Genomic DNA, 26,539 nt, shown 5'->3' with positions numbered 1-26,539 from the left:
AAGCTGCTCTTGCAGGAGGCTCCCTGGGCCAAGACTGGGCAAAAAGGGCCAGGGTGGTGGGGAAGAATTGGGACCCCATGGGACAGGGAGGAGGGGTGGGCTTGTCTCTCAGGAAGTGGCTGAGCTACCAGGGATGGCGTGGGTGTCATGGCTGCTGACAGCCTCTTTCTGGGACACTTGGTGGGCTGACCCGGTTACCCCAAGAAGTGGCCAGCACCAGCCTCAGCGCTGAGGAAGTGGCCACCCTCATCGCGGTTCCTTCACCCTGGGGGACCTGCTTGGATGGAGCAGAAGAATGACTGGCCGGCTCCGCCTCTCTGAATCAGCTTCTGCGAGCCTCAGCTCGGGGCAGGCAAGCCGGGGAGGAGGACCCCCAGAATCTGTGCTGCCCCCTGCCAGTTCCCAGCTGAACCCCATTCTGAGGTCACAGGGACAAAAAGGCTGGAGTGGGCCAGGAAGTGGATCCAGCCCTTTCAGCAATCCACCACAGCTCCCTTCCTGATCCCAGACAACCACCTCCTCCCCAGGCTGCGGCTGCCACACGTTCGTTCTGGGAAGGCTCAGGACAGGATACCAGGGGCCCCTCGCCGGACTAGCACTTGGAGGCCACCACCCCCTTGTCCCCTTTCCATTTCTGCCCTCTCACCTTCCTCTTCCAGGCCAAGCACCGGCCAGCGAGCCAGCTCCCGCCCCCCTTGTTGGGCCTCAGTGTCCCCATCCGGCTGGTGGAAAGTTTGAATCTCTGAGGCTGCGTCGTCGGCCTGGAGACGCCAAGGGGCCTTGTCTGAGTGAGAGAGTGTGCCTCCCCGGGGTGGGGGGCAGGGGGTCGTGGCCTTGGAGTGGGGGGGGTCGTCCTCGGGATGGGGGGCGTAAGGGGGAGGGGCACAGCTAGCCCAGCCGTCTACAAGAAAATTACTCCCTTTGAAGCTGCCAGGGGGGCCGGGAAGCCTGCCCCCTCCTTCCCTTCCTCCCTCCCTCTCTCCCTCCCTCCCCGCCCCCTCCCCCCATCCCCGCCCCCTCCCCGCCGTCCCCTCCCCGTCGGCCTGCCCGCCCGCCCAGCCTTTACCCTCCCTCCCGCCGCCTCCCTCTCCCTCTCTCCCCGAACTGCCCAGGAGTGAGCAGCTGCTCTCAGACGACACAACACACAGACACAGGGACTGGCTGACGCCTCAGGCTGCCCACCAGCCAGCGCGTGCCCACCGCTTGCCCTCCTCAGGTAAGGCCCCCACCCCCACAAGCTCCATCCTGTCCCCCACCATTCCTACAGCTGGCCTGGAACCACCCTCACCCTTGCTGTCTCATCCTCCAGATGCCCCAACCCTGTGCCCCCCCAAACTCACCCTCCTCGTCCCTACCCCTGCCCCTGCGGCCCCCTCACCACCATCTCCCGCCGCCCCCCCCCCCCCCGCCCCCGGAGGCTGCTTGCAGATTCCCACGGCCCCCTGCTGCAGGATCCCAGCATGCCCCTTCGTGGCCACCCTGCGGGCCCTCCTTGGTCCCAGTCCCATCTCAGCCTCTTTTCCCCCCTGGGTCCTCCAGGCACCTTCTCCATCCCCTTCCGTCTCCCCTTGCTCAGCCCTGCTTCACACTCCACATCCCCCTGGGCTTCTGCCCCTTGGCGGCCACCCCAGAACATCATCAAATCCCAGGTGCGCCCTGCACCCCCTCGCTGGCCTGACTCTGGCCCCTGGTTAGGATAGACCTCCAGGCTTCGGCCTGAACTCAGTGCTGGGGAGCAATTCCCAGGGCCTGGGGCTAGACCACGGCATGGGCTCCGCGACTTGGTTTCCCAGGCACGCCCCAGGCACCCTGCCCAGATATTCCTTGCTTACTCGCAGGCGAGTGTTCTGCATTCACCTCCTCCTGGGTGAGGCGTGGGTCTACAGAGCCATGGCTGGGGGTGGGGGGCCTGAGTGGGGCTGCCTGAGTGGCTCAGGCCTCTCTGTCCCCAGAACCTCCTTGAATTGAGGCTCCAAAGAGGGGTGCAGAAGGAAACCCAGGCCACTGTGCTGTGTTAGCCAGGCCGGCTTGGCCTGGGGCCCCAAAGGGCTCTGTGGGTCAATTCAAGGACATCATCATTCCAGGATGGGCACTTTTAGGGAGGGGTGGAGCTCAAGACATCCCAGGCTAGGTGCTCTGTTCCCCAAAGGACGCACCCCGCGGGTACCTGGGGACACCTCTAGAATGGAAAGAGCATCCCAGATCTGAAACCAGACAGCGCTAACAAGGTTGCCCTCCAGAGCTGGTCTCATGGGACCCCCTACCCCATCCATTGCACAGAGGGGGCAACAGAGGCCCACAGAGGGGCAGGACCAACAAACCCTGGCTACTGATCCCATAGCATCCAGGGAGCCATTAAAGGCACTCGAGTGTTGATCGTGATAGCTTATGGTCAACTGTAGGGTGTGCGGTTTGGTGTGGGAGGCGGCCGGGCCCCAGGCCCCTGTCCTAGCAAGCTCCCAAGATGTCTGGCATGCCAAGGGACCTGCTGAGGAACCCAGCAGAGTGCCCTGAAAGACTCAGGGGTGGGAGCCCCACCTCACCACTCTGTGGATGGGTCTGGGGCCTAGGCACGGGTTGGCAAGAGCTTCCTGAGTTGGCTCTGCTCAGTGGAGCAGAAGGCCCAGGGTCCTCTGAGGCAGAGTGCTGGTGGGGGGCACGGAGCAGACCTTGCTCAGGCCTGGGAGATTGCTCTCACAGTTGAAGTCTTCTTAAGGGCCGCTCAGGTCCCCGATGTGGCCAGTCCCGTGCCCTGGGGTCTCCTGCTTCTGTGTCCACGCCCCTCCCTGGCCGGCCAACCTGTGGGGACTGGTTGGAATTGAGAGAAGCTGGAGATGCTCTGGAATGTGCATCCAGGCTCTCGGGTTCATAAGGAGGGATAACACGTGGCCGCCCCTGTGTGCACACAGGTGAGCGCCTCCTGGCCCCCTGCAACCACCTATGCAATCCACACCCTGATGGTTGGGCAGAAGCACTTTTGTGCAGAATGCCCTATGACCAGCTGCCATAGGCTCATCGAAAGGAAGGCACATGGCTGTCTCTCAGCCACAGGGGCCAGGCCGTGGAAAGAGACTGGCACCAGGGAGGGCTCCCGTTGCCATGTAGCCAGCAGCTGAGTGGCCGCCCCGCAACCCTAGCTGGCTCACCCACTGGCCCACCTTCAGGTCCCAAGGACCCAGGTCACAGAACACATTAACCAGCCTATTGCTTGTAACGCCCTGCCCTGGAGCAGGGGCCTCACTGTGTTGATGGGGAGTCCGAGGCTCAGTCCCTTCAACTACAGGTCTGGTGGCAGTTCTTTGCCAGCTGATTTTAGGGGCCCAGAAACGTAGGGTGCTAGCCCTCTCACCATTGCGCAGGATGACATACAAGCCTTGGCCTGAATTTCTCCCCAATCCCATCAGTGGCCCTGGCTCATGACAGAAGGGTGAACGGGGAAGGACTGGAGCAGAAGGGGTATTCAAAAGACAAGAAAGCATCTCGTCTCTTTAGCGATATTCTGTAGTCACTCAGGACCGCAGAGGGTCCCTTCCAGCATCGGCATTAAGTCCCAGAGGAGGAATCAGTCATGAGCCTGCTTCCCAGAGCCACCCACTGCCAGCCCTCCCCTGCTCCCTGGAGAAGCCCCAAGGAGACAGACCCGTCCTAGCTGTCACTTGTCCTTGGTTGCCTGGGACATGGCCTGGGACAGTGGCTGGCCCCCAGGGCCACCCAGGAGCACATGAACAGCAGGCACAGCCCAACGCCCAAAGTGCCCGTAGGGCCAGGCACTGTCTGGCGCCTGCCCCCTGCCCCCAGGCAGGACCCCAGCCCCAGCTCTAGGGTCTCCAAAGCTCTACTTGCTAGGCCACTGAGCCGTTGGTCCTTTGGCCAGCATGTCTGCCCCCTCTTCCTTGCCTATGTGCCAACACCCTGGATTGTTAGAAAAGGTCTTCCCACACCCACCTGACAGCCTCCCAATCGTCCTCACTGGTTACCCCAGGGTGGGAGATCTCGGTCCCTGCCTTGAGCTGGGCACCCCTCCCTGAGCCTCTCCACCCTGCTGGTGGGATGGGACACACCAGCCCAAGGATTTAGCTCTACTCGAGGGGCTAGAGGGTGACAGTGACCCTCCTGGGGCCCGCTGCTATGAGCCACAGTAGGGGGAGGGGGGATAGCCGTGGGCTCCTGAAAGCGGGCACACAGGATCCTGCCAGCTCCACACTCCTCCTTTTGGCTGGTTCCCAGGCCAGACAGTGCTCTCCCATCCCCTCTGTCCTCTCTGCTCACGTACTGGGCCCACTCACACTTCAATCACGCACAAAATCTTTTTGGTGAATCCCATCTTCAAGGAAGCCAGTGGGAGACAGCCTGGGGGGAAATGGGGAAGGGGTCTGCTTAGTCTTGCTCACTGGGGCTGTGGTTCATCTAGATAAGATGAACCTTCTAGATAAGAAGTCCTGGGGTGAAAGCCCTCCCGCACCTGGAGCCGTCAGCCCCAGGGTCCCCCAGGACTTCCTTCACCTGCTCTGGGGCCGCCCCCACCCCAGGCTCTTGGAGTGCCAGCCACAGTTCAGCCCTCTTTGGCTTGTCCCCCACCTTCTCAGCAGCCCAGTTTGTGCTTCTTGGTGGGCTGGGATGTCTGACATCCCAAGCCTACTGAAGGTGCCAGGGAGTCTGAGGACTCCCCCCTGCCTCTCCCTAGGTAACACATCCAATCTCAGGGTTTAGGGTCCTGGGGCTCTACCCGGCTAGCTCACACCCAGCTCTCCTGGTCCATGGTGTAAAGTCCTAAATCAGCAGAAACTGCAGCATAGGGCAGAGCTGCAGGACATGGGGCAGCAGGCTGGGAGAGGTCCCAGGCTCCATGCAACAGCGAATCTGCCCCCGCGTCTCACCCACCAGCAGCCTCTAGAAGAATCAAATGGCCCAAAAGGGACACAGCGGTCAGAAGTCCAAATGTCCAAGGGATCACAGATTTGGGCAACAAAACTGGGACCTGAAGGAGCCAGACAGAGGGCAGAGGGAGACTGGCTCTGGGAACCCTTTCTCCAGAGACAGGGGCAGCTGGGGAGCTGGGTGCCACCTCCATGCTCTCAGTCTCAGTTCCAGCTTGGCCTCGATGGCGGTCCTAGGGATTTACAGGCCACCCCACCACACAGAGGGGGAGCCCTTGGAGGAGCTGAAGGTCACAGGTCCAGCAAGACCTCCTAGGCTGGCTGCAGAGGGCAAGCTCCACCCCAAGCTGAGCCCCCAGCCCCATGAGGGAGCAAGGCAGCCAAGGGCCTCAGGTTCTGGGAGCCGGGCTGAGAACATCTCCCTGTGGGGTCTGTCGCCTGCTGTGAGCTAAAAGCTTGGGGGACCCTCTGGGCCAGGGTGGCGTGATGGCTTTCCCAGGCCACTTCCCTACAGCTGCAGGTGGGACAGGGCCATCTGTCCCTGCGGGCCGAGGGGAGCTATTGATGGTGGCGGCCTGAGAGATGCCGTGTTTCCAGAAACTGCGTGATGCAAGCCTGGGGGCTCCAGACCCACAGGACAGAGCCTTGCTTTCCATCAGCGTCACCTCCAGCCTGAGTCAGGGAGAGGCGATGGGAGAAACAGCACTTCCTGCTGTCCCTGGGGAAGGCTGAGTTAGGAAATCACTTGGGACCTCCTGTAGCACCCCTGGGAAGTGACAGCACCCTCACTCTCCCTCGGGCTTTCTTCAGTGAGCGGGAGAAGGAAAGCTCTGGGGCAGAAAGACCAGGTGACCTGGCTCATCTCCTCCCTGATTCCTGGCACGGTGGAAGGCCAGCCCTTAGACCTTCCAGCCTTCCAGAGGTTTCCCAGCAGGATGGGGGTGTGATGGGTGTCTTCAGGGCTGTGGGGAGAAAGGTCTGGCCTGGGTAGCACCAGCCACTGGCCTGGGGCCAGCTCCTTGCAGCAGATGGGCTGGCTCCCTGTGGGTCTCTGACGCCCACATCCAGGTCAAGTCTGTGCCTGAAGGCTGCAGGGGCACAGGACCCAGCAGGAAGGAGCCGCCCTGGCCAGCCACGCTTGGATGCCTGCTCCCCTCATAGCTGGAAGGCATGCTGAGGCCATGGTGATGGGTTCAGGGGTGGCTGGGGTGTAGACACAAGCAGGGCAGGGCTCACCCTAATCCCCACTGCAGCCACCAGCCCCTCACACAGTCATCCCCACATGCGCACACACACGTCAGCTTCAGAAAGACCCAGGGATGGCACCCGTGCCCTCTGTCTGGGTGCCACCTAAGGGCAGACTAGAGCTGGAGGGTGCAGGGGACGATGGGTTGGAGTCTGAGAGGGAAGTGGGCAGAAAAGTGGGCACCAGCAGGGCTGAGTGGAAGATGGCACACGTGTCTGAGTTCAGGTCGGGTTGCTTGGTGGGGCCAGACACTGGGCTTAGGAGTCCAGCATCTCTGACTTGGCAGCTGTGGGCCACATATCTTTAAGCAAGTTCCCAGGGCCTGCCAGACCTCAGGGCCCGCTCCTGCCACCCTTGGCCTGACGTGAATGCCTGGCATGGCCCCTCCGTGTTCTCAGTGGTTGCCAGTGTGTCTTGTTTGGCTGGGACCTGGAGATATCCCAGTCAGAGGACTGCGCAACCTTTCAGAGGGCCAGACAAGGAGAGCCCTATTGAGTGGGGAGGGGGGGGCGGTCCTCACTCCCACGTGTGGGCGCCCGGCCTGAGGCCTCACGCCATCACCACTTCTTTCCGTTGCTCTGAGAATGTGGAGCTCGTTGAGCTCAGAGAAGCCCCTGATGGGGCCCGAGCCTGCCTGAAGTCATCAGGGACATGCCCGGGGAGGCCAATGAAGGGAAACTGAGGCCCGGAGGCCTGGCTAGGCTGGGGGTACCGACTATGGTTCTCACCCTCTGTGTCCATAGTGAAAACCTGGGGGCCTGGCATTGCCTGAGGTGGGTTCTTTTCTCTAGGTCTCCATTTTCTCTTCCGTCAAATGGAACTTTGGTCCTGGGCGCCTCCTCCAGGCCCCTCCCTGGCTCCTTCTGGCCCTGAGGGCCGGGGGTGTCTTTTGCGGTCTCTGGCAGTCTTGGTGTCCAGCCAGCCCCCCTCCCCCCTGCACAGTTCTGGCTGCTTAGTCTCTTGCCAGTTCTCTGTGGGGAAAGGAGGGCTGTGGCGGAAAGCCCGCCAGCCTGCCCACTGCCTGGGCCCGGCCAGGAGCCGGGGAGAACCAGCCAAACCTTGTCTTCTGCCCTGAGGGCTCTGGGGGCCTTCAAGACCTCAGCCTCCCTCTCCCTCAGAGTGAGCTTCCAAAGGAGCCTGCCTTTCCCCACCCCACACCCTCCCTCAGCCTCTTTGCGGGGACCCCAGATGCACCTTGGAACCTGGTTCGACTCCTCTGCAGCCTCCTGTCGCCCCCAGGGAGGGTCCCATGAGCCCACGCAGGGCCTCGGTGGCTAGTCCTGCCAGGGCGCTCCATGTGGAGGGCCCCAGGCCTTCCCGATCCCCCAGGCCTGGCCGGACCACCCCACCCCAACCGTCCAGGTGGACGGTGGATCTCAGAGCCTCCCAAGGCTTCAGCGGGGTGTTCTAGCCCTGACTCATTCCCCCTGTGAGGTAGTGGCTTTGGCAGGGGTGCCAGGCGAGGGGGGAGCAGCCTCCTCTGCCTCCTGCTCCGTCTCGCCCTTCTACCTTCACCCTCCCCTTCACTTCCTCGTCTCAGCCCTGGGTGTCCAGCCGTGCCTGGGAAGTCTGGGCCCACCCTACCGTGACCTGTGCTTTGAGAACCTGTGGGAAGGAAAAGGGACTTGTGGTACAGGTAGGCAAACCTAGGGTCTTCTCCCTACTCTGTGCCGAGACCCTTGGGGCTGGGGGGTGGGGTGGGGTGGGAACTCCCCCAGTCCTATGGGACCAGCATAGGGCTGGTGGGACATTGAGTGTGACCACTGGCACTCAAGGCCCAAAGGAGCCAGGAAGGCCAGGGGCTCCCCCAGCCAGGAGGGACCCTCGTTTTGCTGTGTGACCTGGGAGGCAAGGTGGCTTTTCTGAGTCTATCAGTGGGGGCTGCATGCTCAAGAGGGTTGCCGGCCTGCTGGGGGCACTTTGGGGCTGGCTCTGAGGCTGAGGCCGCTGAACCCCGGCCTGGGCACCCCACCCCCTACCTCCAGCATCTGCTCAGCAAGCACACTGTCCACCCCAGCTGCTGCAAAGGTGGGAACCAGGACAGGTCACATGACCAGCTCTGAGGGGCGGGAGGGGTGCGAGAGAGGGCGGCCAGATAGCGATCAATGGGAACACCAGGGGCAGAGCTGTTGTACCCACAGGTCTGCAAGTGGCCACAGGCCCTCCCACTGCCTGAGGGTGGCAGGGCTCCAAGGCAGTAGCCCCCCAGGCCACCAGCCCAGCCCCACATCCACTGGGCCTGCCCAGGGCCTCTCCCCACTTTGCAGCCAGCTATCAGGCTCGGGGGGCTCACCCCAACCCTGCTGAAGCCCCAAAGAGCCCCTCCCCTGGCCAAGATGGGCCCCAAGTGAGGGCCTCTGTGGGGTAGGGTTGAGGTCCGCATGCGGGGCAACCCCAGACACCCTGTGCTTGGGTAATAAGCAAGGCGGGCATGTGTATCCCTGTGTCACACTTGGGAAAATGAGGCTGGGGCTTGCCCAGGAAATCTAGATAAGGGGGCAGCCTCTTCGTGGACAAGGTTTCCTGCTAGAGGAGCCCATCTGGATGGGGGAAGCCTCTGCTGGAGGAGAAGGCAGGCAGATGTGGGCACCAGGGGCAGGCTCGGGCAGGGCCGCTTTCCCCCAACTCCCACCCCCAGCCCGCTTCCCGGCCTGGGGGCCTCCAGACAAGCCTGACCCTGCCCACCACCCTGGCAGTAGCCTGTTCCCTTCCTGTGGCCTTTCCAGGGGGCTGGGCCGTGGACAGAGGTCAGGGGAAGGTTTGTGGGCCAGAGGAGGAAGCCAAGGCCCCCCGGGAGCAGCAAGGATGGAGGGGGATGCCAGGGTTCCCCCTCCATCTTTGGCATTCCACACATGGGCTGGGAGGATGCCCCCTCCTCCGCTTTGCTCCAGGGCTAGCCCAGCTCTGCCCAGCATGCCCACCCTAGTGCCTTGGCCTCTTGACTTTCTTAGAAAAACGTGGGTGCACTGCAAAGGGGACTCAGGCAGGAAAGGATTGGCCCCAGCCCCCATGGTTATCTTTCAATCTTAATTCTTCAAGGTCTGTGGGGGCAGAGGGTTGGGTTTCCCTCTCCGCCACCTCCACTAGCCTCCCCGATCCCCACACACACAGGCTGAGGCTGACTCAGTGTCCTGTGTGGGGAGGGGGTGATGCATGTGTGTGTGTGCTCATGCATTGGAGGGGTGCAGACTCGCTAACTGGAAAGACACAGCATAGCCCACGGTGGCCAAGTCCTGCCTGAAAACGGAGCAGGGCAGAAGGACAGCCAGCCATGCCCCTATCCTGCCCAGGACCTTCTGCCCACCCACACCTCCCTCCTGGCCACTCCAGCCCTGGTCTGGCTGCCCTGGGGAGGTGTGACAGACATGAGGCCAGCACACACACAGAACCCCAGCCCCCCGGGCGTGGGCATCAGCTGGGCTCTCCTGATGGCCCCTCCTCACTCTGGCTTTGCAGGCACGCCCACCATGTGGCCCCTGTGGCCTCTTGCAGCCCTGCTGGCCCTGAGCCAGGCCCTGCCCTTTGAGCAAAAAGCCTTCTGGGACTTCACCCTGGATGATGGGCTGCCCATGCTGAACGATGAGGAAGCTTCGGGTGCAGAAACAACCTCGGGCATCCCAGACCTGGACTCCCTCCCACCCACCTACAGCGCCATGTGCCCTTTTGGCTGCCACTGCCATCTGAGGGTTGTTCAGTGCTCCGACCTGGGTCAGTCTGGGGGGACGGACATGGAAGGCTGAGGGTGGGCAGGGAGTGACCTGGAGCTGGCTCAGGGATCCTGATTTCACTGTGGGAGGGTGTCCCTGGGTCTGCTTGAAAGCACGTGGGGAGGGAGAAGAGTGTCCAGCCCTGGCCTTGGAGCTACACTCACTTGCAGCCATGGAGTCCCCATGTGCGGGTCTGCATGTGCACCCCTCTGGGGCTGTGGCCGTGGCCATGGCTGTGGTTTACACTGCTGACTGCAGCACCGGCCCCCAGGTCTGAAGGCTGTGCCCAAGGAGATCTCGCCTGACACCACCCTGCTGGACCTGCAGAATAATGACATCTCTGAGCTCCGAAAAGATGACTTCAAAGGCCTCCAGCACCTCTATGTAAGCCCACCCTGACTCTTCCAAGGGGCTGGGAAGAGGCAGCAGGCCTGCAGCCCAGCGGGTGTGTGGAGGGGTGGGGTCCCGATGGGTGTGGGCATGCACTTGTGCAATGTGAGAGAGGACCAGGGACTCAGGGAGTCCTGAGGGAGGTTAGGAGGCGGCTGCAGCAGGAGCACTCAGGGTCATGGGCACATGTGCAATGTCAGGACAGGATAAAAGTAAAGTGAAGTCACTAAGCTACTTCGCTTTCCTTTTATCCTGTCCCAACTCTTTGGGACCCCATGGCCTGTAGCCTACCAGGCTCCTCCATCCATGGGATTTTCCAGGCAAGGGCACTGGAGTGGGTGGCCTTTTCCTTCTCCAGCGGATCTTCCACACCCAGGGATTGAACCCAGGTCTCCCCACATTGCAAGCAGATGCTTTCCTCTCTGAGCTACCAGGGAAGGATAGGATCACCCAGCCCAATTCTCTCTATTGACTGTTACCTTTGCATCTTATTGGCTCCTCCCAGCAACACAGTAAGGAAAGGTTGCATCGCAACCAGGGTGCAAGTAGGGTAACCAGGGCATGAGCTGCAGCGGCCTTGCTGGACCTGAGTGCCAGCTTCCACTCTGCACTCTGCCCACGAGCAGAGGTAGATCTCCTGGAGGCTGAGCTGGGACTCCAGCATCTGTGAAGCCCCGACAACATGAATCACTAGCTCAGGGGCAGGGAAGAGGGGAGAGGAGAAGGCAAGCAGGTGGGGAACTGAGGACTTCTGTGCCACCTCAGGCCTTGGTCCTCGTGAACAACAAGATCTCCAAGATCCACGAGAAGGCCTTCAGCCCCCTGCGGAAGCTGCAGAAGCTCTACATCTCCAAGAACCACCTGGTGGAGATCCCTCCCAACCTGCCCAGCTCCCTGGTGGAGCTCCGCATCCATGACAACCGCATCCGCAAGGTGCCCAAGGGCGTGTTCAGTGGGCTTCGCAACATGAACTGCATTGGTGAGCCAGGCCCGCCCTGTGGTGGTCCTCACCCCTCCCCCATGGTGGCGAGGGTGGACAGGGAAGGGGGAGGGTCAAGGAGGGGGGCTCTGCCCACCAGAGCAGCCAGGTGCCACGGACAAGCCGGCTGGCCTCACAGAATGTTCTGGAGGCTTGCCTAGGGTCACACCCCAGAGATGCCAAGGCCAGGTGAAGAGAAACCCAGGCCCATAAAGAAAGGGCAAGTATAGAGCTGGCACAGCTTACCAGCCAGGGGCCAGGTGGGAGAAGCTGGGTGGGCTCCCCTTGTCCCCAAGGGCCCATACCAGGCCAAAGACCCTTGGTAGTTCGTGGTGTTCAACAGCAAGGAGTTTACAGCTCGTCCAGTAAATTAGTGGCACTGCTTTCAGGGGGAGATGGAGTGGGTGCTTAGTGGGGGCCCCTTAGGAAGTGACAGGCCCCGAGGGTGTGGGGACAGATGCTTAGCTTTGGCTTCAGGGCTGAGAGAGCCTCTCTCCTAGAGATGGGTGGGAACCCCCTGGAGAACAGCGGCTTTGAACCTGGAGCATTTGATGGCCTGAAGCTCAACTACCTTCGCATCTCCGAGGCCAAGCTCACTGGCATCCCCAAAGGTAGGGAGGCAGCCCTTCTTTCCCACGTTTTGGGGGACAGCACAGGTAGGGAGCCCAGAGCCATCTGGAGCCACCCAGTGTACTCAGGGAGGGCTTTGGTCGCCCCTCTCCCCACCTGGGGCAGAGCTCGGCTCTCTGCTCCACCAAGAGTGAAATCGTGCAGACAAGCGCGCACACACACACACACACAGAACCAGCCCTCCCCCACCCCACAGTCTCCTGGATTCAGCTCAGAGCATCCTTTTTTCCTGGCAGACCTCCCTGAGACCCTCAATGAACTCCACCTGGACCACAACAAAATCCAGGCAATCGAGCTAGAGGATCTGCTCCGCTACTCCAAGTTGTACAGGTAGGCTGTGGAGGTGGGGTCTCAGGGGGCCCTGAGTCCGCCCAGTGCACTGTAGCCCATGGACCCCATCACATCATCATTTATTCATCTATCCCTTCCCAGGCTGGGCCTGGGCCACAACCAGATCCGCATGATTGAGAACGGGAGCCTGAGTTTTCTGCCCACGCTGCGGGAGCTGCACTTGGACAACAACAAGCTGTCTAGGGTGCCAGCTGGTCTTCCAGACCTCAAGCTCCTCCAGGTGAGAGCCAGGTGTTTCTAACATGCGGCGAAGGGAGGGGGCAGTCGATGTCCCCAGGGCAGCTGCTGAGACCCTAGCTGTCAGTGCTCGGACCCACCACGAAGCAGAACCAGAGTTCACTGTGCAGCTGGTCAGATGTGTGCTCTGGCCGGTGACTCCCGCTCCTCATCTGGAAAGGCACTGAGAAAGCGAAAGGGGAGAGTTAGGGACCCCATTGTGGACAGCGAGGAGGCTGGGTACAGGGGTGGCGAAGTGGCAGGATGCTCCAGAGCCAGCCTGGTAGATACTTGAGCTCAAGGTCTCTCGGGTGGGTTCAGTTCAGTTCAGTTCAGTCACTCAGTCATGTCTGACTCTTTGCGACCCCATGGACCACAACACACCAGGCTTCCCTGTCTTTGATCAACTCCCAGAGTTTACTCAAACTCATGTCCATTGAGTGGGTGATACCATTCAACCATCTCATCCTCTGTCGTCCCCTTCTCCTCCTGCCTTCAATCTTTCCCAGCATCAGGGTCTTTTCAAATGAGTCAGCTTTTCGCGTCAGGTGGCCAACATATTGGAGTTTCTTGGGTAGGTGGGACCCCACAGAGGTGCCACAGGCCCAGGGGCTTGGGAACAGTCTGGGCAGGAAGTGGCTTGATGAGGGGATCAAGGGGTCCTCTCAAGGTCTTCTTTGGCCTTGCTCTGGACCTCAGTCTCTGCCTACATACCAGGAGACTGGCCATTCTTGCAGGCTGTCCAGCTGGGGCGAATCCATCACCTAGCCCTGCAAGGGGATTGCCAATCTACAGCGGCAGTGCCCTCTAGTGGCCATATCCCGCCACCTCTAGAAGGCACTGTTGCAGCCCTCCAGGATGCATCCCTCTGCCACACCTCATCAGACAGTCCTCACGCCCCCCACCCTACATTCCCATAGACAGAGGCTTCGGGGAGTTGGGGGGGTGGGGGGGTAAGTGCTTCTGAGTACTAGGAAGAGGAGGAGAACCTCAGTCCAGGGAACCCAGAGGAAGGGCCAAGGACTGTGTGAACCCAGGGTGGCATCCTTCCCACATCAACAGCCCCATTCACACCCACCCCATTAACCCCCCCATCCCAGCACCTGGTCACACACCAGTGCCTGAACACTGTTCAACAGCCGCCCAACAACAATACGTAAGCCGGTTATACTCCCAGACAATGGAAGAATCACCTCCAGGCCCTCAAAGGGTTGTATGGATGCAGCACACGAACCCCTGAGGCGGCCAGGCAGGACTCGGCTGGCACGGAGGGCATCAGCCTTGCGGGTTCTGCCCGTTGCTTGGGCTCCCCAAGTGGGGCTGACTCAGGGGCGGGGTTGGGGGCGGGCAACGGGGCCTGCTGCCTTGAGCCACACCTCTCTGTCCCCAGGTGGTCTATCTGCACACCAACAACATCACCAAGGTGGGCGTCAACGACTTCTGCCCAGTGGGCTTCGGGGTCAAGAGGGCCTACTACAACGGCATCAGCCTCTTCAACAACCCCGTTCCCTACTGGGAGGTGCAGCCGGCCACCTTTCGCTGCGTCACTGACCGCCTGGCCATCCAGTTTGGCAACTATAAAAAGTAGAGGCTGTGGCAGCTGCTGTGGTGGTGGCTTGGGAAGGGTCTCTTGGGGTGCACGGCGTGTGTCCTGAAGGGGCAGCAAAGCAAGGGAGCCAAGCCCCGCCTTTGACCCCCACCCTCCACTCACGGCCCCTTGACACCCCCACCCTGGCTCCCAAGTGTGCAGGTGGGGCGTGATGCCTGGCCCCCATCACATGCCCCTTGGATTCAGAGCTGCCCCTGCCCACCCGCATCATACCCATTCAGAGGCGCCCCCCCCCAACCAAGCTTTCTTCCCATTCACCCCAAAAGCAAATGATCTGAGGCTCCAGTCCAAGGTAAACGGTCCCTGGGTCTGGGGGGCTCAAGGATGGAGACCCCACTAAGCCCACCCCACCTGCCAGACACACATCCCTCCTCAGCCCAGCCAGCTACCTTTGTGCTCCTCAGCCCCCCGCCATCCTTCTGCGAGTTCATGGCCCCCCAGGGACGCCTCCTGAGTCTCCTGGCCCCTGGTCCAGTCTTGTTCAGCTCTCTCTGTCTGTCCCTCCCTCTCGTTTCTGACATCCTTGGACTAGGTCTGCTTTCTGTTTCTCTGGGCTCTGCCCAGCCATTACCCAGGCAGGTGGAGTGTGGGGGACAGCTGCCCTCCTACTCTGCCCAGGCTCACCCGAAGCCTGGGTGACCCTTCCAGAGGCCAGCGGATAGGGAGGTGCTGCACCCCCTCTTCCACAGCCAAGAGAGGAGCCCTGGGCTCAGCCAGACCCTGAGGGTCTGTCCCACTGGAGTTCCCATCATGCTTCTCACTGTCCCCCTTCCCCCCATGATGGCTCAGTCTCCCCTCCCTTTGCCATCCGGCCTCTGGTCTGGTGGGGGTTTCAAACCATCACACCCAGCTTGAGGAGGGGCTGCTTCTGAGGTCGGTTGTTGTCTTTCAATTAAAGAAACACTGTGCAATACGGCTGTGTGTGTGCCACCTCTCAGGGCGTCTGGGGACCCAGCAGAAGGGGGAGCCACACTGGGCTACTGTGGCTGGCTCCCAGGTTCTGCCTCTGTGTGCCCACACCCAGCCTTGGGTTGCCTACTCGCTGCTTTCCCTGCCTTCGAGGAAGGGTCCTGAGCACCCTCAGGTTGGAGGCTAGACCTAGAGGACCCGGGCAACCAGGCAGAAGGCCCCAGGCTGCCCCCTTTCCCTCGCTTCTAGTCCCCTCTGTTGCCCGGTCTATCCCTGAAGCAGAGCTGGCTGCAGACCACCAGAGGGAGCTGGTCTTGGAATCTGGGGGCTCAGAACGGTATGGGATGTCGGCTGTGGGCAGAGCCATGTGCCACACCCATGTGAGCACCAGGGGGCGCACTCCTAGGAGGTTCAGGCCTCATGTGGACAGGATCCAGTGCCATGTACATCCACCTGTTCTGGCTTGGCCTAGGCTCCCAGTGGCGTGTCCACCCAGTAGGTCCCCTTGTATGCCTGCAGAGCCATGCCCAGATCGTAGCATGCAAGCTCAGGCTACTAGGAAGGACCGGGGACACAGCCGGTGAAGTCGGGGGACACAGATCTGCCCTAGAGAGGACGAAGGGAGGACAGTCCTCAGAGAAATGCCCCTTGGGTGGCAAGCCCATTGGGCTAAGCAGGAGGCAGGCTACCTCCAACCTGACGTCTCTGCCCTCGTCCTGCACCAGGGTCCTGGGCACTGGGCAATGGGAGCCAGGGCTTCCCTGAGCAGCCATGGGCCACTGACAGAACACGAGAGCCTGGATCTGTGTTTGAAGCCCCTGTGTGGTCTTTTGTCATGCTGGTGGCCCCGGGCAGCTCATACTAGCCCTGACCTGGCAGTCCATGCTGGGTCCCTTCAGTGCTAGAGCTGCCCAGGCCCTCTGGGGTGACAGGGGCCCTGTGTCACCCCTGGCAATGACGCTCTGCCCCAGGGGTCTGGCGTGGAACTGCTATCGCCTCTTCCTGAAATTCCTGCCCTCCTGAGACTGGAGCTGACGGAGGTGGGGGCCAGCAATGGATGAACACCGCCCTTCCCAGGTTCTCGGATTGGGGCCCTTCCACCCTTTGGGCCCTTCAGGAGGCAGGTTTTTCCTTTGGGGGACAGGAGGTGCTGTTCAGTGTGGTTGGCCCCAGGATAGAATGCCACTCATCGGCATCATAGCACTATTCTGGGCCATGTGTTCTACGGCCCCGGTGATCTCTGCTGAGCTGGGCAGGCTTGGGGCAAGGGCACTGTTGGGGGGCCAGGAGTCAGGGCCTCGGTCAAGTCCCCTCACTGGCGGGAGCTTAGGGCACCAGATCCTGGGGCACGGGTTCAACTCAGCCCCGCCCCCACCCCCGCTGGGAATCACGGATTCTGTCTTCTCTCCCGGCCGCCCTGCCCTTCCTTCCCTCCCCACCTCCATCTCCCTCGGGGACATGGGTGCCTTGACAAGCCAGTGGGACCCATATCATAATGCTGGGAGGCCCAGAGCCGACCCCTGGGGTAGGGCCCCTGGGAACATGGCCCATGGACCCGGTGTGTCACCCTGCACAAGAGGTGCCAATACCCCACAGGCAGGACCAGAGTGTGGCTCTCAGGGACCCAGGGGACCACCCAGGCCACCCCACCATCCCACCTCCCCACTGCAGGTTTGGAAACCGGTTGGAAGGGAGGTCTCCGTAGCCAGAGTCCCAGGTCCAAGACCAACAGTCCTCTTAGCGTCAGTCGGCTATGGGGAGAATGGCAAGGTCTGAGATGACAGCAAGAAGAATGCGAAAGTGGAGAGTGACTGGCCTTTGAAAACAGCCTAAGGCCACATCTCTGGCAGCCCACAGCCTGCCAGGTACAGAGGGCTGTGATACTGGGCTGTGAGCTGGGGTGGGGAGTGATGGGTGGAGGGAAGTCCAGTTCCAAAGCCACAGTAACCTCCAGGGAAAGAGGGGGGAGGGACTGGGTCCAGCCAACCTTGAGTTGGACCGGGTCCAGCCTGTCCTTGGGTACAGCTTGGACACGAGGTGAGAGCTGGAGAGGGGGCAGGGGGTGGTGTGGGGCCCCCTGGGGAGCTCTGGGCATGCAGGTGTGACTTGCAGGAGGGATCTGACCCTGAGAGTGAGCTGGGGCCAGCACACACACACACACACACACATGCACACACAGGGCAATGAAAGTCATGGCAGCAGCTCGCTGGGGGCGGGCAGTCCCGTGAACAGAGAGGCCACCAGGGGCTGCCTGAGTGACCCAGGGCTGGGGTGGGGGACATTTCCCAGTCCTCCTGGCAGGTCAGGTGCCTTCTGGATGTGGCCGGGCCCTGCTGGAGCCTAATCTCAATCCACCGCTGGGGTTTAGACAAGTTGGGGCTTGTCCGAGGGGCAATCAGCCAGGTGTCTGAGGGTGGGGGCCAGGGCACCGGAAGGGACAGCCCCTCCTGAAGGGCCCAAGGGGTGGAGGGGCCCCAATCTGAGAACCTGGGAGGGGGGTATTCATCCATCGCTTGCCCCACCTCCGTGGGCTCCAGTCTCAGGAGGGCAGGGTTTTCAGGAAGAGGCGATGGCAGTTCCACGCCAGACCCCTGGGGCAGAGTGTCATTGCCAGGGGTGACACAGGGCCCCTGTCACCCCAGAGGGCCTGGGCAGCTCTAGCACTGAAGGGACCCAGCATGGACTGCCAGGTCAGGGCTGGTATGAGCTGCCCGGGGCCACCAGCATGACAAAAGACCACACAGGGGCTTCAAACACAGATCAAGTCTCTCGTTCCTGAACACAGGAGTCCAAAATCAGGGTATTAGGAGGGCTGCAAAAACTCACTCCTGCCTCCCTCTTAAAAGGACACTTATCACAACAGGTAGGGCCCACAGCTCGAGATGGTATGGCCCCTGCAGCCTGGGGTCTTCTCTGCCTGGTTGTCCTGGCCACCCCTGCGTCTGGGCCCTGGGGGGCACCTGCTCGTACCTGGAGCTGGTGGTCAAGCTGGGTTTTCATTGAGATGGGTGATGGGGTGCAAGCCTGACCCAGCCATCCACACCAGGGAAGAAGAGCCCCGAGTGCTCTGAGTATGAGTGTGTGTGTGTGTGTGTGTGTGTGTGAATAACTGAGTGCATACAATTGTGCACGAGTATGCGACTGTGCGTGAATAACTGGAGATGAGAGGGTAAAGTTGTGAGAATAACAGCATGTGTGCATGTGGGTGAGTGAGTATGAGTGAGCCCTGTGAGGCAGTAAGTATGGCTATGAGGAATTGTGGCTGAGCACTTGTAAGTGTGCACGTGTGAGGCTGTGACCATGGGTGAGCTTTGGCGTGAATGTGCATGCATAAGTGTGCATGTGTTCTGAGTGAGCATGTAGGAACGTCAGTATGCGGGAGCATGTGTGTCACTGTGAGTGCGTCAGCATATGTGAGTGGCAGCATGTGTGAGCGTGTGTGTGTCACCATGTGTGTGTCAGCGTGTGTGACAATGTCATCATGTAAGAATGTGTCCGCATGCAGGAGGATGTATGTCAGCATGTGTCAGAGTGGGTGTGTGTGTGTGCGCGCGCGTGCACCCACGTGGAATGTCTGAAATGAACCAGATCTCAAGGGCTGTCCAGAACTTCTTGCAGGAGGGACAGACTGTGACAAGGTGGGACTGTCCCCTGACCTGGGGAAGACCTCCTGCAGTGCCTTTGTGGCCTTTAGGTCCTGCCATCCTGGCACCTCCTCCCCGAGCTCCCAGCACCATCTTACGTCTCCTGCGGCCTTTACCCCAAGTTCCATGTCTTGAGTTCAAGCTCTGCCCACCAGCTCCCTGTGTCAGGGTCCCAACCACACCCCCAGCACCCAGCCCAGGCCTGGCACTCAGGATACCCTGGGACCCTGTTTGTCTGAGGCAAGAAAGAATTAGTGGCTGTGCCTGGGCCTTGTCTCCCTGCCTGCTCGAGGGTGGTGATGCTCACTGGGGCCTGGCCCTTGTGTTCCACACACTCAGCCCCCGTCCTGTGCCACCCCCACCCTGTGGCACTCTGCTCACTGCTCACAGATGGTGGCAAAGGCCCAATCGGGGTATGCAGGCACTGACTGCCCCTGGGGTTGGGCAGCTTGGGGCTTTAAGGACCAGGGGCAGGGCTGGCCAGCTCCCACCTGGCCACTGGGTGGCCATGGGCACACACTTGAGTCTGTCTGCGGATGTCGCTACGCGTTTGGCCATACGGTGGCGATGGGGAGGAGGGGGTCTTCTCCACACTAGAGTTTGGTCTATGTGTCTGTTTCCACGTGTCCGTGAAGGTGTGCTCTTGTGTGTCTGCCTCTGGGTGTTCACCTGTGTGCAGGATCGCCCTGGGTCCTGTATGATGATGTTTGTGTGATAACCTTTGGGGTCATCGACATTGAGACCCTGTCCCAAGCTCTGGCCACGCTCCCGGAAAACTGTTTAGATGTCTTAACTTCCAACCGTTAGCAGGTAGTTTCCTGAGAATAACCAACACCTCTGAAGCTACGGGATGGGGGTCGGGAGCCAGAAAAGAGCAAAGACCCCCAATTACAAGTTAGCAACTCAGCTTCAAACCCCATTCGACTGTCAAGGAGACAGACTCCGGGCGGTGCCCTGGAGAGGGACAGGCAGCCTGCCACTCTCGGCGCCCTTTCTCCCGGGTGCCAGGGTCCCCCAGTACCCAGCCTGCGCCCACCCCCATCCTTGGCAGCCGCCCTCCGGGGGTCAATGCCAAACCGAGAAGGGCAGGCACCCCCGCGCGTCCTGGGCGCACACTGGACGCGGAGCTCCGGAGTCCCGTGGCTTGCGCCCCGCGGCCCCCGAGCCGCGCGCCGCCCCCCGCGCCGGCTCCCTCCTCCCTCCGTTCTCCTCCTCCCTCCCGCTCCCTCCCTCCTCCTTCCCTCCGGGCTCAGAGCTGCGGCTGGAGCCAAGCGCGCCGCGTCGCCTGCCGCTGCCGCTGCCGGTGCAGAGCGTGGGGAGCACTCAGCCGCAGCCTTCGGCCGCCGCGGAGGGTCGTGCAGGCGCTGCCGGCCAGGCCGCCCCGTGCCCGGGCCTTGCGGTCCCCGGAGCCGATCGTGGCCCGCCGGGCCGCCGGGCCGCCGGGCCGCCTGCCCGCAGAGACCAGAGACAGCGCCCGCCTGAACCGAGGCCGCGGGAGCGGCCGTGCCCATGACCGGGTAAGTGGTGCCCTAGACGCGCGGCCGTCGCCGGGGTGGGCGCGGGCGCGGGCGGAGCGGGCGGCCCGGCAGGTGGCCCGACCTGCAGGTGGAGGGACCCAGATCCCCGCTCGGAGCCACCTGCGCTCCGCGTCTGGCCTGCGTGTCCTTGTGGCACCGCGGCCGCGCGTCACTCCCGGGGGCCCTGGGTGGCCGGGCGGGCGGGCAGCGCCCCGCAACCTGCGCCCGGAGCCCCGCATCCTGCGCGCACGCGCATCTGCGTCTGGGGAGAAAGACCGCCGGGGGCTGCGGGCGGATCCAGGAAAAGGAAGGGGGGCGCACAGCCCGAGGTGGGGCGCCGGGCCTGGGCTGGAGCCGCGGCTTGCACACGCACCTTCTCGGAGCCTCTAGGCACCCCCTCCCCCACACCCCCGCATCCCACGCCCTCACACTGTATCATCCTTCCCAGACCCACAGACTGAGAAACCCTCACACGCTTCCACACTGTCTCCCCCCGCACACCCACACAGCTACTGGGCCGACCCCGCCGCCGGCCCGGGCAATGACGACGGGCAAGCAGCCCCGGCCACACTTGGCTAACTCCTCCATCACTCTGTGCGCCGCCGTCCTCCCCCTCCTCACCTGGGTGACCTTGGCCAGATGGCTTCTCCCTGCCGGGTCCTGCCGCGTTCTCTGAGGTTTCGGATTCTGGCATTTGGAGCACTGGTGTGGCACGTCCCCCCGAGGCTGGGAGCCCTGGGTCTCCTCTTTGCTCTCTGGCAGACTTGGTCTCCTTCCTGCCACTGGCCCCTTTAGGGCTTAGCGGCCTGATCAGCTGTGGATGGGTGGGGGCCTGGCATGGGGCTGGGAGAACCAGAGTCAGCCTTGGGGAGCTCAGGACGGGGGTCTGGTGAGGGGCTGGGAGAGACAGTGGTGATGTTCCGTGAAAGTACAGGGCAGGGCCGGGGCCCCGGAACCCGGCACTTGACACTCCTCGGGTCTGAGGCAGGGGAGTGGGGCCACTTGGTGGATCAAAGCTGAGCCTGTTGAGACCCAAACCTCAGGTGCATCTCTGCCAGCCACGGGGTCAGGTCTAGCCTGACCCCAACCATTCCAATTTCCCTTGGCTGCCCCAAGGAGCTGAGTGCCAGCCTGGGAGGCAGCCCCCTCCTTTGCCCCCCAGCTCTGTCCCCTCCCAACCCACTGGCGTCACCCCTCACCTATCGGTGAGCGTCTATAGGCAGGGACTGGGTAGTCATCTACACGGGGTGCTCGGGTGCCCAGTACAGGAGGCCTGACTCAGAGTGGGCATGGGTTTCTGCATGGCACATTTGCGACCTTGACCTCACGGAATCTGCAGAATCACCCAGGGAGGGAGGCCAGGCCCGCATTCTTGTCCCCATTTTCCGGACGGGATAATCAAGGCCCCAAGAGGGGAAGGGACTTGGGCTTGCATTTGCCTGGATGGGCAGGTGGCTGCTGGAGGAGCAGCTCCAGAGGTCCTGGCACAGTTCTCATAGGGTATCTAGACTCTCCGGCTGCATCTCAACAAACATCGCCACTGTTGCCATCACCCCCTTTCCCAGTGGGGGAGGCCAAGGCCACGTGGCTCCTGAGAGGGGAACTGGGGTGCAGACCTGGGCGGTGGGAACATCCGGCCTGCTCTGGCCCATGGAGGGAAGGGTTGGGGGTTGCTGCCCAGGCCTCTGAGGGTCTCAGTTGAGGCTCAGCAGAGGGTCTGAGGGTGGAGCCAGTCCCTGGAGAGCAAGTCGTTCGGAGGGGGCTGGGCAGCTGTGATCTGAGGGCATGGATTGTCCCCACTGCTAGCCTCAAGGAGGAGGGCCAAGGACACAGGCAGTCTGGATCACACCAACCTGGTCCATGCCTAGCGCCACCAGGTGGTCTGAGTGAAGGGGCAGGCATCTCTGGCACAGAAGTTGGGGGCTGGGGGAGTAACGCAGGCAGATGGAACCAGGGTGGCGTGGGAGGGGGCTTTGTGTAGAGCCAGAAGGGAAGCCAGTCCTCCGGGGAAGGAAGCCCCAGAGGTTAAGAGCTCTGGTGGCTGGCAGGCAGGGACTTTGCAGCAGGCCCCAAGGGGACAAAGAAGATGGCCAGAAGTGCCCCATTTTGGTGCCAGCTCTGGGCCTGCTGGTCTTTGTGACCTTGGCTAAGTCTCTTCCCGCTGCAGGCCCGGGGAGCCCAGGGGTGGGTCTTGGTGAACTCCGCTGACATTTGAGGCTTCAGAGCTGGAGCTTCAGAGGCTGAATCATTTGGGAGCGCGGGGAGGCCGGCCGTGACTCAGTGTGCGCTCTCCATCCAGTCCAGAGCAGCCTCTCCCGGTACGCGAGGAGGCAGCGAAGGGTGCTGGGGTCAGCAACAGCCTCTCTGCCCCTCCTCCAGCGTGGCTTTTAGAGAGAGACCCTTGTCTCCTTGGTGGGCAAGATCAGAGGGTCCTGGGCCCCTGGGTACTATGAGAGCTCAACTCCAGCTGGGACTCTCCCAGCTGGGCAAAGCCAGGCCCGGCTTCCTCCTACCACCTTACAGAGTTGTCAGCATACATGTGGACTTTGCCTGCTGCACTCCCTTCGGTTTGTAAACTGAGGCTGTGTGTATTTAACTGATGCCTGCTGTCTCTGTCAGAGGTCACCAACATGTCAACTACTGTCAGCCCTGACAGTGATAATTTGTGCCAGACATGGTGGTCAGGGCTTCCCAGACATTCTCTCACTTCAGTGAAACAACCGAATGAAGCAGCAACTGTTGCTGTCCCCGTTTTGCAGATGAGGCCAGTGAGGCCCAGAGTGCTTAGCAAGTTGCCCAAGGTCACACAGCCAGGAGGAGGTGCTCAAAGCCGAATTGGAAGGCAGGCCAGTTAGACTCCCGAGTCTGGTTTGTGAGTGTCGCCACTGGTTCTGTTGCCTCTGGGAGTCTGGGTGGAACTCAGCAGAACAGAGCGTTGGATGCATGAGCCTATTCGGGTCAAGGGCGCTTCCAGTCCTGGGAAGACCCTACACCTCACACCTCACTGAGTCTGCAGAATGACCCAGTAGCTGGGCCCCCAGCTACCCCCTGAGGGAAACAGACCAAATGTGGGGTTATATGAGTCCAGAACAAGTTGGGGGCACTGTATGCCCTTCAGTATTCTTCCCTGGGACCCCTCTAGGGCACCTCTACAAAAGTTGGTAGGTGTCTGCTGATACATGCAGACCTGGGCTGTAGCAGCGAAGGCAGACGGTTCGGTCTGACCCAGGGTGTGCTGCCTGTGAGATGGGCTCAGGGGGCCGGGCTCGGCGATGACTTTACTGGGAACAGCAGGCAGACCCTTGCACCGCACAGATGCTGCCTCACACGCTATGCTTCCCCAGAAGGCCAGTTCTTTAGCTGGTACCCCAACTGCTGGCTGTTTCTCCCTGCCCTGCCCTGCCCTGGTTAAGCTGGCAGAAGACAGGCCAAATGGTGCCTGGTTGCAAAGCCCTCCCCTGCCTGTGCACCTTCTGTTGGGTGGGAGGTGCTGGAAGTGGGCCTGGGAGTGCCGCTTGGAGAGCAGGATCTGAGCCCAAACATCCCCAGGACAGAGGAAAGAGGCTCCCCACCAGAGGAGTTGGGGCTGGGTGTCATCAGACTGCCCAAGCTTGGGAAGGGGATGAGGCCAAGGTTACGTGGCTAGGAGGTGGCAGAACCAACACCCAGAACCACAGGGCAAGGAGGACTGGTATGGCTGGCGGGGCAGAGCGGGAGGTTTCTACTGAGTCCCAAGTCCAAGGCAACTTGGGTCCACATCAGAGTCGTGTGAAGTGTGTGCTGCTGTGGTCAGTGTCCTTGGGGATCGCCTTACATAATGCGGTCCTGAGCCTGACTCAGTGTTGTGTAGGTGGCTCCTCAGTAAAGGGGAACCATTGTCTTCAGATGAGAAATGCGCTTCCTATAGCGGCCAAGGTTCAGTGTGGTAGCCACCAGCCACAAATGTGAGTGGATGAAAATTGCAGTTGAAAATTCCAGGCCTTGGCCACACACCATGCTTCAAGTGCTCAGAAGTCACGCAGAGAACATTTCCATCAGTCCAGGACATTGTGTCACCCCATGCCACCTTAAAGCCAATGCAGACCGATCCTCATGGGGACCCTGAGTCTATTCCCACACTTACCAAGGGCCAGACCAGATGCGCCCACAGAACTGGGCAAACTGGATCTGTCTCCTGCCCTAGGCTTGGGATCTCTCACTGGGCATGCTGGAGGCACCTGGGCAGCTCTGCAGATGGGGGAGGCTCTTGGGTGGGTTTTTTTTTTTTTTTAATAATGCTTATGTCTTTCATTTTAAAATAATGCTCTTAACATGCATGCTTTTAACAGAAAATTCATGCAATGTTGAGAATTAGAAGATGTAGAAACAGCCCTCCCCATCCTATCACCAAAATGCCAGCCAGTGTTTTCCATTTCATTGGACGCATTTCTGCTCTGTTTTCTTTGCATGGGCTATTTATTTTCACATTATTATAATTATACCATGGGTACCATTGTCAAATCTATTTTTTACTTCACATGAGCATTTTCTTTATTGTAATTCCTTTCTAAATGATTTTTTTTCAAAATGGATATGGTTTAATTTTTTTAAGATTATGAAAGCAGTCAGTACTTATCGCACAAATAAAGTACTTGAATGAGGCAAAGAAGGAACGACACATGATGGTTCACTCATTCAAGAGCAATTTCTCAAGCACCCAGGATATATCAGGGCGCTCCTCAGGGCTGTAATTACAATTTTTAATGGCTGAATAATATTCTCTAAGGAGACTGTAATTCGCTTAATTATTTGGCTATTTGTGGAGATTCAGGCAGTCGGATTCATTTCACTCTCCTCCGTGAGGCTCTGTTGAGCATCTAGGCGGGTAACTCCCTCTGTCCCAAGGACAGAGTGCCCAGACGGAAGTTCATTCTGCCAAATTCTGCTCCAAAGGGCTTTTCTGGGCGTCTGAACGGCTGGCTCACTGCAGACTTGCCAGCGTTAAGCTTTATAATCAAACAACCTGGCATAAATATCTACGTCAGTTTCTATGTCTTATTCCCGAGGGTGAGCATTTTTCCACGTTTATTGATTGTCTCTCTTCTTGTTGAGTGATTTGTTTCTTCCTCACCTTTATTTATGAAGGACCAAGTGTTTCTTCTTGCGGTTCTGGGTAAACTTGATCCGTGAAAGATACTGACAGTTTAGCATCCTGGTTGCAAATAGTTTTAAATCCCCTTTGTTCTTTGCCTTTTCATGTTTTCATGCAAAAGGTTAATGATTTCTGTCTCACAATTTTGTGTGTGTGATTCCTTCTATTGCTTCTAGGCTTACAGAATCCCTTACAGAAACCTGAGAACTGTCCAGAGCTATCTGGGTTGGCCCTATGTCTGTGTGTGTGTGTGGAGGAGGAAATGTCAAACCCCTCCAGTATCCTTGCCTGGAGAATTCCATGGACAGAGGAGCCTGATGGGCTATAGTCCATGGGGTCGCAAAGAGTTGGACACGACTGAGTGACTAACACACACACATACATTGCGTGTGTGTGAGTGAGCATATATGTAGCTGCATTTTTAAGATGTCTAACTCTTTCATCCAGGGGTGGGCAAACTTTTTCTTTGAAGAGTCAGAGAGTAAATATTTTCCACCTGGCAAGTTACAAGATCTTTGTCCTGATTGTGGCTGTGTACCAATAAAACTTTATTCACAAAAACAGTTCACAGCCAGATTTGGCTTTGAGGCCAGAATTTGCCAAATCCAATTTAATCCAAAAATAAAAAAGCATGTTGGGGAATAGTACGAGGTGAGGCTCCCGAGTGGTAAGCCATCATCTGCATTTCTTTTATTGAACCATTTGTTCCCTGGCTAATGTGTGATCTTGATGTCTGGTAGGGCCTGTCCCTGGGTCGTCTGCCCACACCCTGTATCCTTTGATACCTCACCTGCAGGTCCCACATGAGTTATCTGAAAGCAAAACTCCTTTGCTGTTCTTGCTTGCCTCTTTGTCCCCTGACCTTTAGAGCTGCTTGTCCAGTCCCTCGAATCAAGCTCTTGTTGTCTGGGTCTCTTCAGCCTCTGGAGCAAGGATGCTTCCCTGCAGACTTGGCTGGAGTCTGGCTCTCCGCAGACACTGGATTTTCCTCACAGAGGGACACAGGGGAAGCAGGGGTGGGTGGGAGAGCGTGATCAGAAGCAAAGGCCTACAGTGAGGATGGCCAGACGGCCCAGGGTCACCAGACCCGGCTGATTAAGAAGCAGGAAGACAAAGCTGGCCACCAAGCCAGGGGCTGGGAAACGCGGGCGTCGCTGCCGGCCACGTCCATCCTGGCCACAGGGGACCTCAGAGCATGAGGCTCTGGTCCTCCTGGCGCCCTTTGGAGTCACAGGTCTGAATCCAGGCCGGCCCTGAACACAGGTGGATGCCACCCAGCCGCCGTGGACCCTTCTTCCCGATGGGCCTGGGCACGTCCTCCAGCCCCAGACCA

General features: G+C 60.1%; 2 protein-coding genes across 4 annotated transcripts in view; both read left to right on the top strand.

The window, feature by feature from the left end:
• The first annotated feature begins 1,112 nt into the window (after nucleotides 1–1,112).
• Nucleotides 1,113–14,918, top strand: BGN (biglycan). Of its 2 annotated transcripts, XM_086387589.1 has the most exons (9): nucleotides 1,113–1,216; nucleotides 7,664–7,759; nucleotides 9,580–9,831; nucleotides 10,102–10,214; nucleotides 10,986–11,199; nucleotides 11,700–11,810; nucleotides 12,066–12,159; nucleotides 12,262–12,400; nucleotides 13,787–14,918. In XM_086387589.1, exons 3-9 carry the CDS (start codon nucleotides 9,591–9,593, stop codon nucleotides 13,982–13,984), a joined length of 1,110 nt encoding a protein of 369 aa, XP_086243715.1. In that variant the 5' UTR covers nucleotides 1,113–1,216; nucleotides 7,664–7,759; nucleotides 9,580–9,590; the 3' UTR covers nucleotides 13,985–14,918. The 2 variants fall into 2 exon arrangements, with proteins under 2 accessions (XP_086243715.1, XP_086243714.1); XM_086387588.1 differs by lacking the exon at nucleotides 7,664–7,759.
• Nucleotides 14,919–19,809: 4,891 nt separating this feature from the next.
• ATP2B3 (ATPase plasma membrane Ca2+ transporting 3) overlaps nucleotides 19,810–26,539 on the top strand; it is a 59,485-nt gene continuing 52,755 nt past the window's right edge. The window contains exon 1 of one of the 2 annotated variants that reach the window (XM_086389609.1): nucleotides 19,810–20,075. The gene's annotated coding sequence lies outside the window, so the exon portion shown is untranslated. The remainder of the gene's footprint in view (nucleotides 20,076–26,539) is intronic. The other variant, XM_086389606.1, reaches the window with a different exon arrangement.

Source organism: Bos grunniens, chromosome X (genome assembly GCF_055505025.1).
Source record: "Bos grunniens cultivar Pamir isolate PY7600 chromosome X, Bosgru_T2T1.0, whole genome shotgun sequence".
Lineage (NCBI taxonomy): Eukaryota > Metazoa > Chordata > Mammalia > Artiodactyla > Bovidae > Bos > Bos grunniens.
Note: the sequence above shows the minus strand (reverse complement) of the source record. Positions and strands in the feature narration are given on the sequence as shown.

Bases quoted from the DNA above. Each gene is read 5' to 3' on its own strand.
- BGN (XM_086387588.1), top strand. From the start codon at position 9,591: ATGTGGCCCCTGTGGCCTCTTGCAGCCCTGCTGGCCCTGAGCCAGGCC. The intron at 10,215-10,985 runs GTAAGCCCACCC...GTGCCACCTCAG, and splicing joins AAGGCCTCCAGCACCTCTAT to GCCTTGGTCCTCGTGAACAA. The intron at 11,811-12,065 runs GTAGGGAGGCAG...TTTTCCTGGCAG, and splicing joins GCTCACTGGCATCCCCAAAG to ACCTCCCTGAGACCCTCAAT.